The following is a 14,232-nucleotide window of genomic DNA, read 5'->3' as shown; positions in this document are numbered from 1 at the left end:
TTAATTCAAATACTCATGTTCCTGGGGGACTGTAGTGGGGGGAAATAAAAAAAAATAAAAAATATTAAAAAAAAACAAAAACAAAAACAAAAAAACAAAAAAAGCCCAAGAAACAACAAAGCATAGCAAAGGAAACCAGCTCAGGTAAAATAACACAGCAGCTTTTGTCATGCCAGAGGCAGCTGGAGATAAACTGTCCAGTCCCAAGTGGGAGCAGATGGAAAAGCATTGCCCCAGCCTGGTGGAAAATGAAGGAGAAGACATCACTGCTGGATGTCAGGAAAACCCCAGGCACAAAGCTGCCTTTGCTGCCCCAGCCAGGAGGTTTTTCAAGGCAAGCCCTGGGGACAGGCAGGACCTAAGCCAGGAGGAACAACAACAAGCTTGGAGTTTTCAAAGATTAACAGACTGGTTTGAGTTGGATAACTTAAATCGTGTCCAGTTCCACCCACCCTGCATGGGCACAGACACCTTCAACCAGATCAGGTTGCTCCAAGGCCTGAACACTTCCAGAAATGAGGCAGCCAAAACCTCCCTGGGCACCCTGTCTCATCACCTTCATAGTGAAGAATTTCATACCAATATCTAACTTTTTATCTGAAGCTGGTGGCAGCAAAGGAGAAAGAAAGGAAAAAAAAAACAAACTACTAGATAAATTTTCCCTAAGACAGCTAATCTGATGTATGAAACAGCCACAGAAATTTGCTTATTTTTCCTTGTACAAGGAGAAGAAAAAAGAAAACTTAGTCCTGAAACTGTTCACTCAGACAATGATTTCTACTGGTTCTGCTTGTAGCCAGTGTTAACTGGGCTGGGAAGCTCTGGGAAAGAAGGAGGATGAGGAACCAAGAAATGTTAATGCAGCTTCTCATCCCCAGTCAACAAGCCTGGAGGTGTCAGACAATGCAGATAATGCTGCCAAGCAAATCCCTGTGTTAACCCATTCTGCCTGAGCTCAGAGGGGTGAGATCCTTCAGAAAAAGCAAATCATGGGCAGGAGGAGCAGGAGACAGAGCAGGGAAAGGGAGATGCCAAACCCTAGGAACACATCCACAGATTTGGCAGGGCTTCTGAGCTCCAGAATGAAGAAGGATTTATGGCTCAAATGGTCTGCTGTGGGCTGGAAAACACCAAGGGGCAGCCCCCTGCTCTGTAGTACCCCGTTGATTCAGCCTGGTTTGAGTCAGGGACAGGCTGATGTTTCACTGTTTCCCAGCAAAGAGGTGGCATTAAGCCCAGCCCATATCCCAGTCAAGGCAGGAATACTTCTTTTCATTCCAGGATCCTGTTTATAGTAATAGTAATTAATAAGAATAATAATCTCCCTTAGCATCCCTGCCCAAGGCCACTGTTTTGAGTGGGGCTGGAGGAGGATGCCATGACTTGCTACTCAGAAATGAGAGCTGGGCAGCATCCCACCAGCACCTACCATGACAAATACAATGACAGAGAGATTCAGATCAATGAGCCTGGCAGATTCTACCAGCAAACAAATTACTTTCTGTCTAGGGGTTACAGAGTTGTTAACTACCTAACCTGCTGGCCATCAGTACAGAGCAATCTCCACTGTACATCTTCTTCCCCTGTTTTATTCACCAACCAATCTCCAGCTCCCTCATCCCTGCATCCAACTGGAATCCTCCCTCCATCCCTCCTAAATGGATTTTGGCTTCTCTGTTGAGACAGGATGGATCCAAAGAGTGGAGAGGGAGAGAGATTCATCTCCTCGTGTCTAAACTGAGCTGCTCTTTTAATCCTGCAAGACTTGCTTGGAAGCTCCAGCCTGGCTCACAGCCAGAATTCCTTCCACTCTGAGAAGGCACCAAAGAGTCCAGGGAGAGGCCAAGGAGCAGGTAGTTAGCCTGGAATGTCAACAAGTCAACCAAAGGCATCTGGTACTAATTAGTCCTGTGCCTCCCCATCACACCATCCCTATTACCTAAGGACCAGAAGTCTCTAAGGAACCAGCTGGGGCCACCCAGGAGTCACGGGAAAGCCCAGAAGCCAGAGGAGTATTAAGGGGGGGGGGTCTAAGAGTGCAGCCCCAAATCACTTTTAGAGCATCAATTCCACCCTTCTCACTCCCTCCCATTCTCATCTCCAGTGTCCTCCATTTCTTCTTCTGCAAGCATGGCCACAGCCACCACCAGGTCTCAGGGGAAGAAGGAAATCATCCCACCAGGGAGTTAGTTCCATTTTTCTTTTCCTAGAACCCCCCCCCCAAAAAAAAGAGAGAGCCTATCAAAGGAGTCCCAGGTGTCCGCTCACAAGAAACGGGCATTAAGCAAGGAGTTGAGAAGAAAACTGCAGCAGAGATTGCAGTAATATGGGATAATAACCCTGAGAGTGCTGTGAGGCAGTGGAAGGGTAGTATTTTCTGAAGTGGCACAGTATTGTGAGAGAGGAACCAGTAAACAAATATTTTCATTCAGCAACAGGAGAAGGGGGATGGAGGTTCCCCAGGGAGCTGGAGAGGAGCTCCAGAACAAGAGTCATTAGAAGTAAGGCAGGACAATTGCTCAGGATTCGGCAAGCAGCCCTGAGCACAGCTCAGCTGTGGATCACAGCCAAGCATCACACCACTGTCTTCTCCCACCCTCCAGAAACTGAACTGCTGGGGTGTTGCACCCACCCTACCATGGCAATTCCCACATCTTGGAGAAGACCCCCCGTGGCTAGGTTGGAAGCATGCATCCAAAGCCATCAGGATATCTCCCACACCTCAAATTCACTCTGCCCAGCATTCCTGAGTGTGGATCAGCTCTAAAACCCCAAGTCCAGACCTTGCAGGGTCTACATGAAACACAGCATGGAAGATTCAGCTTAAAGTAGCCAGCTGGAAACACTCAACCTGCTACTCCTCACATCCTATTTCCAGTTACAGGATGAGAGCTACTGCAACAGGCATCTGTGCCAGACCTGGTTGATATCCATCTCCTCTTGCCATGAAATGTCCTTGAAGAAGGAACAGGTTGTACCTGGAAAATGTGATAACTTGCATCTCTCCAAAACAGGTCCCATCCAAAATGGGCACCCCAGTGCTTGGGAGTTTTAAGTCCTCAAGCTTTTAAGTTCTTCTTATCCCACATAGTCCCACATGCTTATTCATATTCTCCAAATCTGTATGAATGGCTCAGCCCTCGTAAGAGTCTGCATACAAAGTTATTAGTGGCTGTAAATACCAAGTTATTAAAGTTAATTATAAATTAAGGCTGGACACCATGTCCAAAACCAGCCATGTTCTGGGTTTGAATAATACCTGAACTCCACAACTTCTTGGAGCTTTCGTAAAGCTTCTGGTGATGCAGCAAGGAGGTCCTCAGTGTTCTGCATCTTTTTGCCATGCTGTAAAGAACCTGTCAACCAGATTTAATGCACCTGCTGCATCTTCTGCACTGGTAAAGAAAGAATCAGAAAGCACATCTCCAGTTTTCATCAGTCCACATCCTACAAACACAACTCAGGCAGGGAGCTGTTAACATGACAATTTGTATTCCCTCTGTAAAATCCTGCAAGAAATCCAATTCATTTCAAGGTATTAGCTGGAAATACTTAATTATAAACAATTGTCAGTGGTGAGACACTGGCACAGGTTGTCCAGAGAAGCTGTGAATGCCCCAATTCTTGGAAGTGTTCAAGGCCAGGCTGGATGGGGCTTGGAGAAACCTGGTCTTATGAAAGTGTCTCTGCCCATGGCAAGGGGGTCTTTAAAGATGGTCTTTAAAGGCCCCTTCCAACCCAAACCATTCCATGATTCTAGGCTATTTAACCGGGTGTCCCAACACTAAAGCAGTGCCCAGGCTCTAACCATGGCACACCATGCTCTCTGAGAAGCCATGCTCCAGCAATCCTACTTGGGCCATGCATCACCTCCCTCCTGCAGAGAAAACACAAGGCAAGCCCCATCTGGGTGCAATGACATGGCAGGCACAGCCTCATCTGCCCATCAGCTCAATCCTCTGACAGACCAGGCAATGATTCCTCATGGCAAACCCATCAGCATTAAGTATTGGTCAGTCCCAACAAGAGTAATAGGGGTGAACCCATCCCCAGTGTGACTGGGCTGGCACTGGTGATTTTAGGCTGGAGATAAAGGTGGTCCTGGAAGGCTGGATTACCCCCCAGGGACTTGCAAGAGATCCCAGAAGGAAAAGTTGTGTTGTTCCAAATCCAGGCAGGGTCAATCCAGAGGGCAGGCACAGGGAGAAGCCACTTGAACCAGAGAGATTTGTCTGCTCAGACCTGACCAAGCCAGAGCCTATGTAATGCAATTGAAGTGGGTTTAACATCAAAGCTGCCATTCCTATAGCTACTGAAAGAAACTTAAAAACCCTTCATGCAGCTCCTAGGGCACTGCAGAAAAGCAAAGGAGAGCACCTGGATGCGTCACTGTCACCCATGTGTTAACCACAGAATCAGCTGGGTTGGAAGGGACCTCTGAGATCATCAAGTCCAACCCTTGATCCACTCCCCCCGTGGTTCCCAGCCCATGGCACTCAGTGCCACATCAGTCTCTTAAAAACCTCCAGGGACAGAGAATCCACCCTGTCCCTGGGCAGCCCATTCCAATGCCTGATCACCCTCTCTGGAAAGAATTTCTTTCTAACATCCAACCCAAACCTCCCCTGGCAGAGCTTAAGCCCATGGCCTCTTGTCTGACTGATATTTGCCTGAGAGCAGAGCCCGATCCCCCCCTGGCTCCAACCTCCTTTCAGGGAGTTGTAGAGTGTGATGAGGTCTCCCCTGAGCCTCCTCTTCTCCAGACTGAACACCCCCAGCTCCCTCAGCTTTGGTTCCTTTGGACTCCTCCTGCCACCCTGATATGGCACTGAAAGCAGATCCCAATCAGGGTATTTCTGCTGAAAACAGAAGTATTCAGGACTTTGTTGTACTACTTGAACTGTATCCTCTAAAAAAACAAAGAAGCTACATGAATCTGCCTTTGTTGCAGTTCAAAAGCTATGGTAGGGTCTCCCCACCAGCCCTGGGCTCCAATCAGGGTTGATTTAGGGTCCAGCAAAGGCATCAGGACTGTGTGTGGGTCAAGTCCCATCCCTGTGGATGACTGTGCAGAAGGACTTACCTCTCTATGTTGAGCACAGCTTCAGGCCTAACACCTTCTTCTTTTTCACGTGTGTTCCCAGGTCCTTCCTGTGCTTGGCTGCCCAAGGCTAGCTTAGAAGGCTCTTCCCTCTCCTAAGAAAATGGGGACTGACAGTGAAAACATGGTCCTGAGGAATGTGCTCATCAGCTTCAATTTGCTCCTGCTGGGTGCTGTCCTCAAACCTTTTGAGTGCCGTCTGGAGGTGACGACAGAGCCGGGCAAGAGACTGGCTGTGGATGAGGAGGGGGGACTCACCAACTGCAGCCCACCTGTCAAAGAGCAGCCCATGGTCTTCCACCACATCTACAACATCAACATCCCCTTGGAGAGCTGCTGCTCATCCATGTTCAAGCCTTCATCCGAGGAGGTGAGCCCAGAAGAAGAGCGGCTGGCGGAGTACGAGGAGCGAACTTCCAACGGGGAGAGCCAGGTCACCTTCACCCACAGGATAAACCTCCCTAAGCAGGCCTGCAAGTGCTCCACTTCCCTGCCATCCCTGCAGGAGCTGCTCAGCAGGATTGAGATGCTGGAAAGGGAAGTCTCCTTGCTCCGGGACCAATGCAACTCCAATTGCTGCCAAGAAAATGCAGCCACAGGTAGTAATACCATCCTGCTAGCTCTTCCTGGGGACTGAGGGCTTAAGGAAAAGGCAGAAGGAATAAAACCAAATAAATTAATGATAAAGGAGAACCTATGTTCAACCATGGTGTGGATGGGGCTTTAGGGAAAAGCCTGGCTTAGGTCCTCCAGGGTAGGGAGGGATTTGGTTTCTTGAGCCTCAGGGCTAAATCCCAGTTACAGATAAAATCACCACAGGTGAGAAGTGAATAGGGTCATCTCCCAACCCCACACCCCAAATGATGCTGTTAGAGGTCTCCCACTGGTTGTGAGAGGTGTACCTGCTGTTCTCCTGAGCTGTCCCTGGGCTGAAGGCAGCACCAAGAGTGCCAGCAATAAGCCCTTTAATCTTTTCCATAGGAGTGGATGTGCAGGAGAAGCTGAGGTTAAAAAAAATAAAAAAATAAAAAAAAATAAACAAAAATTAAAAATACGAGGAGTAAGTTTTGTTGCCAGGAAAGATGTAAACAAAACCTATAACAAAGGCACAGAATTATCAGCAGGAAACTCCAGGACAAAAAGAGGCAAAGGGGAGACCCTCTCACGCTCTACAACTACCTGAAAGGAGATTGGAGTAAGAGAGGGGTGGTCTTTTCTCTCAAGTAAGAAGTGATGGAACACAAGGAAATGGCCTTAAGTTGTATCAGGGAAGGTTCAGATTGGATATTAGGAAAATGTTCCTTCACCCAAAGGGTTGTCAGGCTCTGGAACAGGGCAGTGCTAAAATCACTATCCCTGGAGAGATTTCAAAACCATGTAGGTGTGGTGGTGGCCTTGGCACTGCTGTGTTAATGGTTAGAGTTGATGATGCTAAAGGTCATTTTCAACCAAAACAATTCCATGATTCATCAGAATAACAGCACATATGGTTTGTGAATCTCCAAGAACCCTTTTTAGGGTTTCCCCACCAAAGACAGCTTCTCTCTTCACCATGTCTATTCCTCAGAGCCAGGGAAGAAACACCCAGTTGTGTGGAATGAGATGGGTTGGGAAAATTTTGAGCCAGAGGCTGCATTTTGATAGCCCAGGAGCCAGCACAACCATGGTTTAACCTTACATTTTGGGGAGGTCAGTCAGAGGGGCTGTCCTGAAGGAAGGAGAAATCTGGTTTGCAGGTCAAGAACAATAAGGAGGAAGAAAAATTCAAAGCAACCCAGCAACCCTTTTTCCCACAGTGCCTGCTGCCTTTCTCTAGGTTTTGCAGCTATGATTTTTCGTGATGCTGAGGATGTATTCAAATGAAATGACTCAGGTCAACAGAGATAGACCTTGGGAGTATGGGTCAGGGAGGGAGAAACCAGCAGAAAGATGAGCTGGGGGGGTGTGGGTTGGAGTATTTCAGAGTATTTCCAGCCATGGGCTCATCCTACATCCCCCCCTCCCCATGCACCCCATGCAACAGCTGTCAGTGGTGTTAGAAAAAGACAAACCAGAAAACACCCAGAGGTGCCCAGCATCATGCACAAAGCAAGGGGGAATTGCAGTGGGAAAAGCCTGTTTTAAAGGAATTCATTTGAAACTCTGATGGGCCTATTTGGGTTACTTGCAGCATATGCAGATGGTTTCATGAAACATTTGTTGCTTGGAGGAGACTTCACTCCAAGTGCAAATTCATGATGAGCTAAAACTGGAGTAATTTAACTTATTTTTACCAGAGCTGCTCCCAGTTCACTGCTCTGCAAAGGCAATCAGGATCCCTAGCCCTCCACCTGAGGCATTTCCTCAAGGAAAGATGCTCTCCCCAAGCATGCTTACAAGCTCATTCATGGCTGTGCAGAGCACTTGGTCAGGGAAGGCTTTTTCCACATGCAGGGAGGTTCCCAGTGGCTGAGTGCTGAGCTAAAGGGAAACAAAAGGGAGCACTCCAATAAGGCTGATGGAACCTGTAGCTATGGAGGTCAGCACTGCTGAGGGGACAGACAAATCCGGGAACCCATCCAAGACCCACCACAAGCATATAGCATAGAATGATTCTATGATATATTGTAGAATAATTTTAGCTGGAAAAGACCTTTAAGATCCTCAAGTCCAATCATTAATCTAACCCTAGCCAGTTCAGTACTAAACCATGTCTCTCAGCACCACATCTGCATGGCTTTTAAACACCTGCAGGGATGGTGACTCAACCACCTCCCTGGGCAGCCTATTTCAGTGTTTGATGACCCTTTCAGTGACAAAGTCTCTCCTAATATCACCAGTTCTGCCCCAGTGTTTGATGACCCTTTCAGTGAAGAAGTCTCTCCAAATATCACCATACCATGGGTGGTCCCTGCAGAACCATGGCCTATGTGTCTCACAGCACATCCATGGGATGAGCTGGGGGCCAGCACTGCCCTTTTTCCACCCTCCCATCAGGCTCTGACCCTGGGTCCCCCATCCTTGCAGGACAGCTGGATTTCACCCCGCAGTGCAGCGGCCACGGGAACTTCAGCCTGGAATCCTGCAGCTGTGTCTGCACCAAGGGTTGGGAGGGCAGCAACTGCTCCGAGCCCAGCTGCCCCCAGGGCTGCTCCAGCCGGGGTGTCTGCTTGGAGGGACAGTGCATCTGTGACAATGACTACGGGGGGGACGACTGCTCCCAGCTCCGCTGCCCTGCTGGCTGTGGCTCCCGCGGACTCTGTGTGGATGGGGAGTGCATCTGCGAGGAGGGGTTTGCTGGGGAGGATTGCTCCCAGCTGAGGTGCCCTAATGATTGCTTGGGGAAAGGCCACTGCCTCAATGGCACCTGCATCTGCCAGGAGGGCTACGCCGGGGAGGACTGTGGATGGTTACACTGCCCCAACGCCTGCAGCGGCCGCGGGGTCTGCCGGGACGGCCTCTGCGTCTGCGAGGAAGGCTACGAAGGGCAGGACTGCTCGGCAGGTAGTGGGGGGCATGCATGGGGAAAAACAGATCCTAAATGGATGAGTAAGGGCTGCAAGGTGCCCAGAGCCCTGTAGGAGCACCACAAAGCCTGGGAGAGACTGATGCCTGGCACGCGTGTCAACGCCGCACTCACTCAGGCTTGTGCTCGGACTGCTTCCCTGTTGTCCCCTCTCCTCCGAGGTGCCACAGGCAAAAGTTTGGGAGATCAGCAAAAAGACAGTGAAGTTTGTCACAGCATGGGTGATAAACCTCTGGGGCAGCAGCAGCGACAGCCAGGCTCTCCTGAGAGTTGCCATAGCATTTACTACAACTGCAGGTCATACATCACCCCCAGCCCAAAGCCCATTCCCACGTCCCACCAGTAATCCACCGTGCCCCTTCCCACAGCCAGGTGGGAGGATAAGCCACACACACCCTGACTCTCTCCTTACCCTCTCTCCAGAGGGTTGTCAGGCAATGGAATAGTCTGCCCAGGACAGTGGTGGAGACACCATACCTGGAAGCATTTAAAAGGCATTTGGACCTGGTCCTTAAGGACATGGTTTAGTAGTTGACTGTGGTGTTAGTCAAATGTTGGACTGGATGATCTTGGGGGGTCTCTTCCAACCTAAACATTCTGTGATTCTGTGATTCTTACCTCTTCCCTTCCCAACAGTGGCTCCTCCTGCAAACCTGCGGGTGACGGGGATCAGTGACAACTCCATCGAGCTGACGTGGGACAGCCCTGGGACAGCCACTGAGTACCTTGTCTCATACCAGCCTGTGGGGCCAGGGGGCACACAGCTCCAGCAGCGGGTGCCCGGGGACTGGAGCAGCATCACCATCATGGAGCTGGAGCCAGGGGTTGCCTATAACATCAGCATCTACGCAGTCATCAGCGACGTCTTGAGCATCCCTGTTACCTCCAAAGTGATAACAAGCAAGTATCCTACTGCACTTGTCACTTGGTACCTGAATAACTCAGACTGGCTCACATTTTCCATAAAAACTTGCTAGCAATAGAAAATTGAGCCTCCAAGAGAGAAGAAAAAAAAGAGGACATTATTATTCCTGTTTATATCCATATGGAGTTACAAAAACCAGGGAAATGTGTCCAGACTCAGCCTGCATGAAAATCCAAATGACTGAAAATTAAAGAAACTTTCAGTGTTTGACTGAAGCCACCAGATCATCATAGAAACATAGAATCATAGAATCATTCTGGTTGGGAAAGACCTTTAAGATCACCAAGCCCAACCATTAACTTAGCACACTCCTAGTAACTTACTTCTCTTTTTCTATACATAGAAAACAGAGCTGTGATTTGTCACAGGTTCTACTCTCATTCCCCAGTGGGTTAACCATGATGAAACCCCATAATGTGGGCAATAGCACAGCAAGTGGGGGCACTGCTGTGCATTGAGAGATGCACAGAGAAAAACAGGAGTATCAAGATATAATGACAAACTCCAGAAAGGGTCCTCAGAAACTACAGATGCAGAGGGCAAAGGGGGAAGTGTGAACTACACAGACACCTCTTTTGCAGTCCCCTCACTCACTCGTTTTGCATGAAAATGCAGTGGAATGCTCCTGAATCCAGCAGCCCAGACATTTCTTTCTTCTCTCTCCAACACCCCTGTATCTCTCTTCCAGACCTTGCCATGCCACAAGGGCTGAAGTTCAAGACCATCACAGAGACAACAGTGGAAGTGGAATGGGAGCCCTTCTCTTTCCCCTTTGATGGCTGGGAGATCAGCTTCATCCCTAAGGTACAGCCACATGCAAGACATCACAGGTACACCCTAAAAACACTGAGCAAGAAGGTTCCAAATTAGCTTCTAACTACCCAAAAAAAAAACCAAGCCCAGTTTGCAGTTTTTGTCCTTGATGCCAGACAACCATCTCAACCTCAATTTGCCAGCTTGGCAAATTTCCCCATTCTTTTTTGATGTCTTGATACACATGTCCTCTAAGAAATTTCGCAATAAAATCAAGACATGAGCATATAAATAAATAAATCTTCTAACCTTGCTGCCTCCTGCTGTCACCCCCCTCTTTTTCCCTTCTATCTTCTTTGCTGTGACCCTTTCTTCTCCTCTTCCTTGCTCCTTCCCTCTGCACCCAAAGCACCCTGGAGCCAGCTGAGTATCCCCTGGCTCTCAGACAACAACCTTCATCACACCTGAGTCACACACACAGCTAATTCCTGCCACAGATTTTTAGTCACAGTGATGAACAGGTAGAATCTGTGCCAGAAAGATGAAAGGATGAAAATGTTGCCCTAAATATCACGTATTTCCTGCATGCAGCAAGAAAAAAATTGTACAGAAAGTATTTCATCTATATTCATAATTTCTACCCCATTTAGCCATAAGTACAGCTTCAATTGTATATGGAGCCTCTTTACAAGAGCATTCAGGCCTCAGCAGTAAAAGAAATGCTGATTAAGGCCTCAGTCATGCTGGTTTTGCTCATATAAATCCTTCACTGGAACTGAAGGCAGTTTTGGGCAGCAGAGAACCGAGGAACTTGGCCCCAAATTTTTAGATGCTCTTGACTGTAAAAACATCATTATACAGCATGAAGCAAGGGCCTTATTGATTTAAGTAACTCATTCCCTCATTTCCAAAAAGGCTGGAAGGATCTGGGTGTAATTTTGGGTACATCAACACACAAATTGTGTTGGAAATAGAAGCTCAGGTACTGCAGGTGTAAGATCTAGGGTAATAAAAGGATATTAAAGGATATAAAAAGTGGAACAATAAGGTAAAGTCAGGGAAGAGCTTTGGTCTAGGGGCAAAAACCCAGCTATCTTTTGAACATTTCACTGATGCTCAGGACTAAGTACAGCAGCATCCCCCAGAAGAAGATGAACAGAGATATATCCATTTTAGGATAAGGAATTGCTGGGAGAGAAGCAAATCAGAGCATCACAGGATGATTTGAATTGTAAGGGACCTTAAAGATCATCTAGTTCCAACCCCCTCTCATGAGCAAGGACATGTCCCACTAGACTAGGCTGTTCCAAGCCCCATCCAACCTGGCCTTGAACACTTCCAGGGAAGACATATCCACAATTTCATCTCCCAGTGGGATCATCATCTCAAGCCATCCCATAACATCCCTTTCCCTTTCCATTTTTAAGATTAAAACTTAAAACCACACAGAAACATTTTGGGATTTAAAGGAAAAGAGGATGACTGCTCCTGGATGCAGGATTTTGGGGCAGGGAAGAAATGGAGCTCACCAGGCTTTGAAGTTCTCATACCCATCCATCAAGTGCACAGTCCTACTTCGTGAAGACACAGTTGTGCTCCTGCCTGTCAGATTCTAAAATCAGATTCTCTTTGAGTCTTTATCATCAGCTTTTCTCCTAAAATAAGGCAGAGGGTGCTGTCTCCTTCACTGCCTGGAAGCTACACACTTGCTTGTGCAAATGCTAAACCATGACCACACCCCAAGTAAACCCCAAACCTAGTCCCAACAGCTAGAAAAAACCCAAGACAAAATAGAAATAAAACAGCAGCATCACAAATAACCCCTTGGAGCAAAATAGAGCTTGCTTTGCCTTTCTGGAAAGAGGGTGAGAGGATGTCCAGCTGGTCCTCAGTGTCCCCACAAAGCCATCCTTTGGACCACCCTATGGTCCCTGTGATGCTCTCACCCCTTCAGAAGCCAGGCCAGGAGGAGGGGTGAGGGGGAAGATGAAGCAAAGATAGATTTAGAAAAGAAAATGAGGAAAGGCAAGCTGGCAATTTATGAATAAAATGGAAGATTTCCTGTTTAATGAAAAAGAGATGAATATGATTTGAGAGCTTTGTGCAAAGATTTGTTTAGCATGTTATTAGCAGAGACAGTGGCAAGAGAAGATCCTTTGTCCAAACACTGGCAGGAAAGGTGACATTTGCTGGTGCTTAAAGACTTACAGTTTTTCAGAGCAAAACTACAAAGTATAATGAGTTTAATAAAGATACTTAAAAAGCAGGGGATGCCAAAATAAAGACCTTACATTTCTATGTAAGGAACTGCCTCTGTGTGAACAACAGAAAGCACCTGAATAGAGGGGGAAAGGAGTCCAATCCAGGCTTTGGAGAACAGCTGACACCCAGATACAGGAATCTGGGGATGGAAAAGGGGTTAGGGAAGAAGGGACCAGGGGAGGGTTTTGCAGCCCAAGAACATGGCTCCTTCAGTCTTCATAGGTAACATCACCCTGGGTTTCTGCACCTCCACAGTGGGACAGGGCCAGGCAAGGATGCAACGTGGGGCGGCAGGGGAAGGGGACAAGGTGGGGTGCACCTCTGCTCCATGTATCATTCCCCAACCCCCCCCAAAACAATTTTTTTTGTTTGTTTGTTTGTTTAATGATTGTTTCTGCTCCCTGGCAGAATAACGAGGGTGGCGTGATAGCCCAGCTCCCCAGCACTGTCACCACCTTCAACCAGACGGGGCTGAAGCCTGGGGAGGAGTACACCGTCACCGTGGTGGCCCTAAAGGAACAAGCCAGGAGCCCTCCCACCTCTGACAGTGTCTCAACCTGTGAGTGAACACCCATCCTGTGCAGCACCCAGGGCTTGGTCCCCCCAGATGAGGTCCCATCAGTGAGAGCAGCCCAGCACTGCACAGGCAGGGAGGAAACTGCCCAAGCTACAGGTGCATCACCAGAACAGCTTCTCTTCAGGTGATATTTTGTCTCCCTCCCAAATGGCTACCAGCAGAGAAACCATGGCAAGGTTAATGGGGTTGGGAGCAAAGGCTCAGCTCTGCTTTTATTACAGAGCTGAATAAAATTCCTTTTCTCCAATAATCTCGTATTTCAGAGGCTGAACACCCTCAAGAAACATCTCTATAAAACGCATCATTTACTGATATGTAACAGATTACAACTCAACACAAGCTTTTGTGACCCTAAATGCCCTTAGCTCCCACCAACCAGGCAAATCAGGGAGCCAGGAACAGCAGCACATCCTCTCTGAACCAGTTTATTCAGCAGGTCCCTGGTCCACCCCATAGGCTAGAGGAAATTCCACCACATCTGCTCACCAAAGGAGAGGTGGTTGATGGGCAGAGCTGAGGCTTCCCATGACAGACCTGCTGCAACCTTCCTTGGCAGACATCTACCATCTCTATTCAAGTTGTTGCAAATGAAAACATTTAAATAGCTGCTGGAGGGTTGTAAGGAGGTTGATGGTCTCCCCGGGCTGCTAATTTGAAGGAAGAGTCCCTCCACAAGCAGCAGTTCACTGCAAGTCTGAGCTTCCTTGGCCCAGTCCTCTTCTCCTGCTTCACCTCCCCATGCTCAGCTTGATGTGGCTTAACAGAGACATGTCCTGGTCAATCCCAAATAGTCCTTCTTCTAGGACATTAGCAAAAAAAAAAAAAAATAAAGAGAGGCTGGTACTTCTAATCCAGTGGCTGACCTTGGCCAGGGAAGGCAGAGGGAGTGGTGGGGTCCCAGCACTCTGACCCATGGAGGTGTCCCCATGCTGATGTCTGCCCTCCTCTGGGGCACTCATTGCTTTCCAGCACCACCTGGGTGAGTGGACAATTTGAAGTGGTTGGAGATTCAGGGTTTGGATGGTCTTGGCTGAGATGGACACCCAGCTCCTACTTAAATCCTCTCCTTCCCAGCTGTCCTCCCTTCTCTGCTGGTGTTTTGCTCTCAG

The 14,232-nt window shown here is 48.2% G+C and overlaps 1 protein-coding gene across 3 annotated transcripts in view; it reads left to right on the top strand.

Annotated features, from left to right (window-relative positions):
- Positions 1-14,232, top strand: part of TNR (tenascin R) — a 70,503-nt gene that overhangs the window by 31,877 nt on the left and 24,394 nt on the right. For 2 of the 3 annotated variants that reach the window (XM_071751142.1, XM_071751143.1), the window contains exons 2-6: positions 5,145-5,700; positions 8,108-8,584; positions 9,243-9,506; positions 10,220-10,335; positions 12,955-13,105. In XM_071751142.1, coding sequence (XP_071607243.1) covers positions 5,205-5,700; positions 8,108-8,584; positions 9,243-9,506; positions 10,220-10,335; positions 12,955-13,105 — 1,504 coding nt within the window. In that variant the 5' untranslated portion in view covers positions 5,145-5,204. The remainder of the gene's footprint in view (positions 1-5,144; positions 5,701-8,107; positions 8,585-9,242; positions 9,507-10,219; positions 10,336-12,954; positions 13,106-14,232) is intronic. The other variant, XM_071751144.1, reaches the window with a different exon arrangement.

Source organism: Heliangelus exortis, chromosome 8 (assembly GCF_036169615.1).
Source record: "Heliangelus exortis chromosome 8, bHelExo1.hap1, whole genome shotgun sequence".
NCBI lineage: Eukaryota > Metazoa > Chordata > Aves > Apodiformes > Trochilidae > Heliangelus > Heliangelus exortis.
This window is presented reverse-complemented; position numbering and strand designations above follow the sequence as displayed.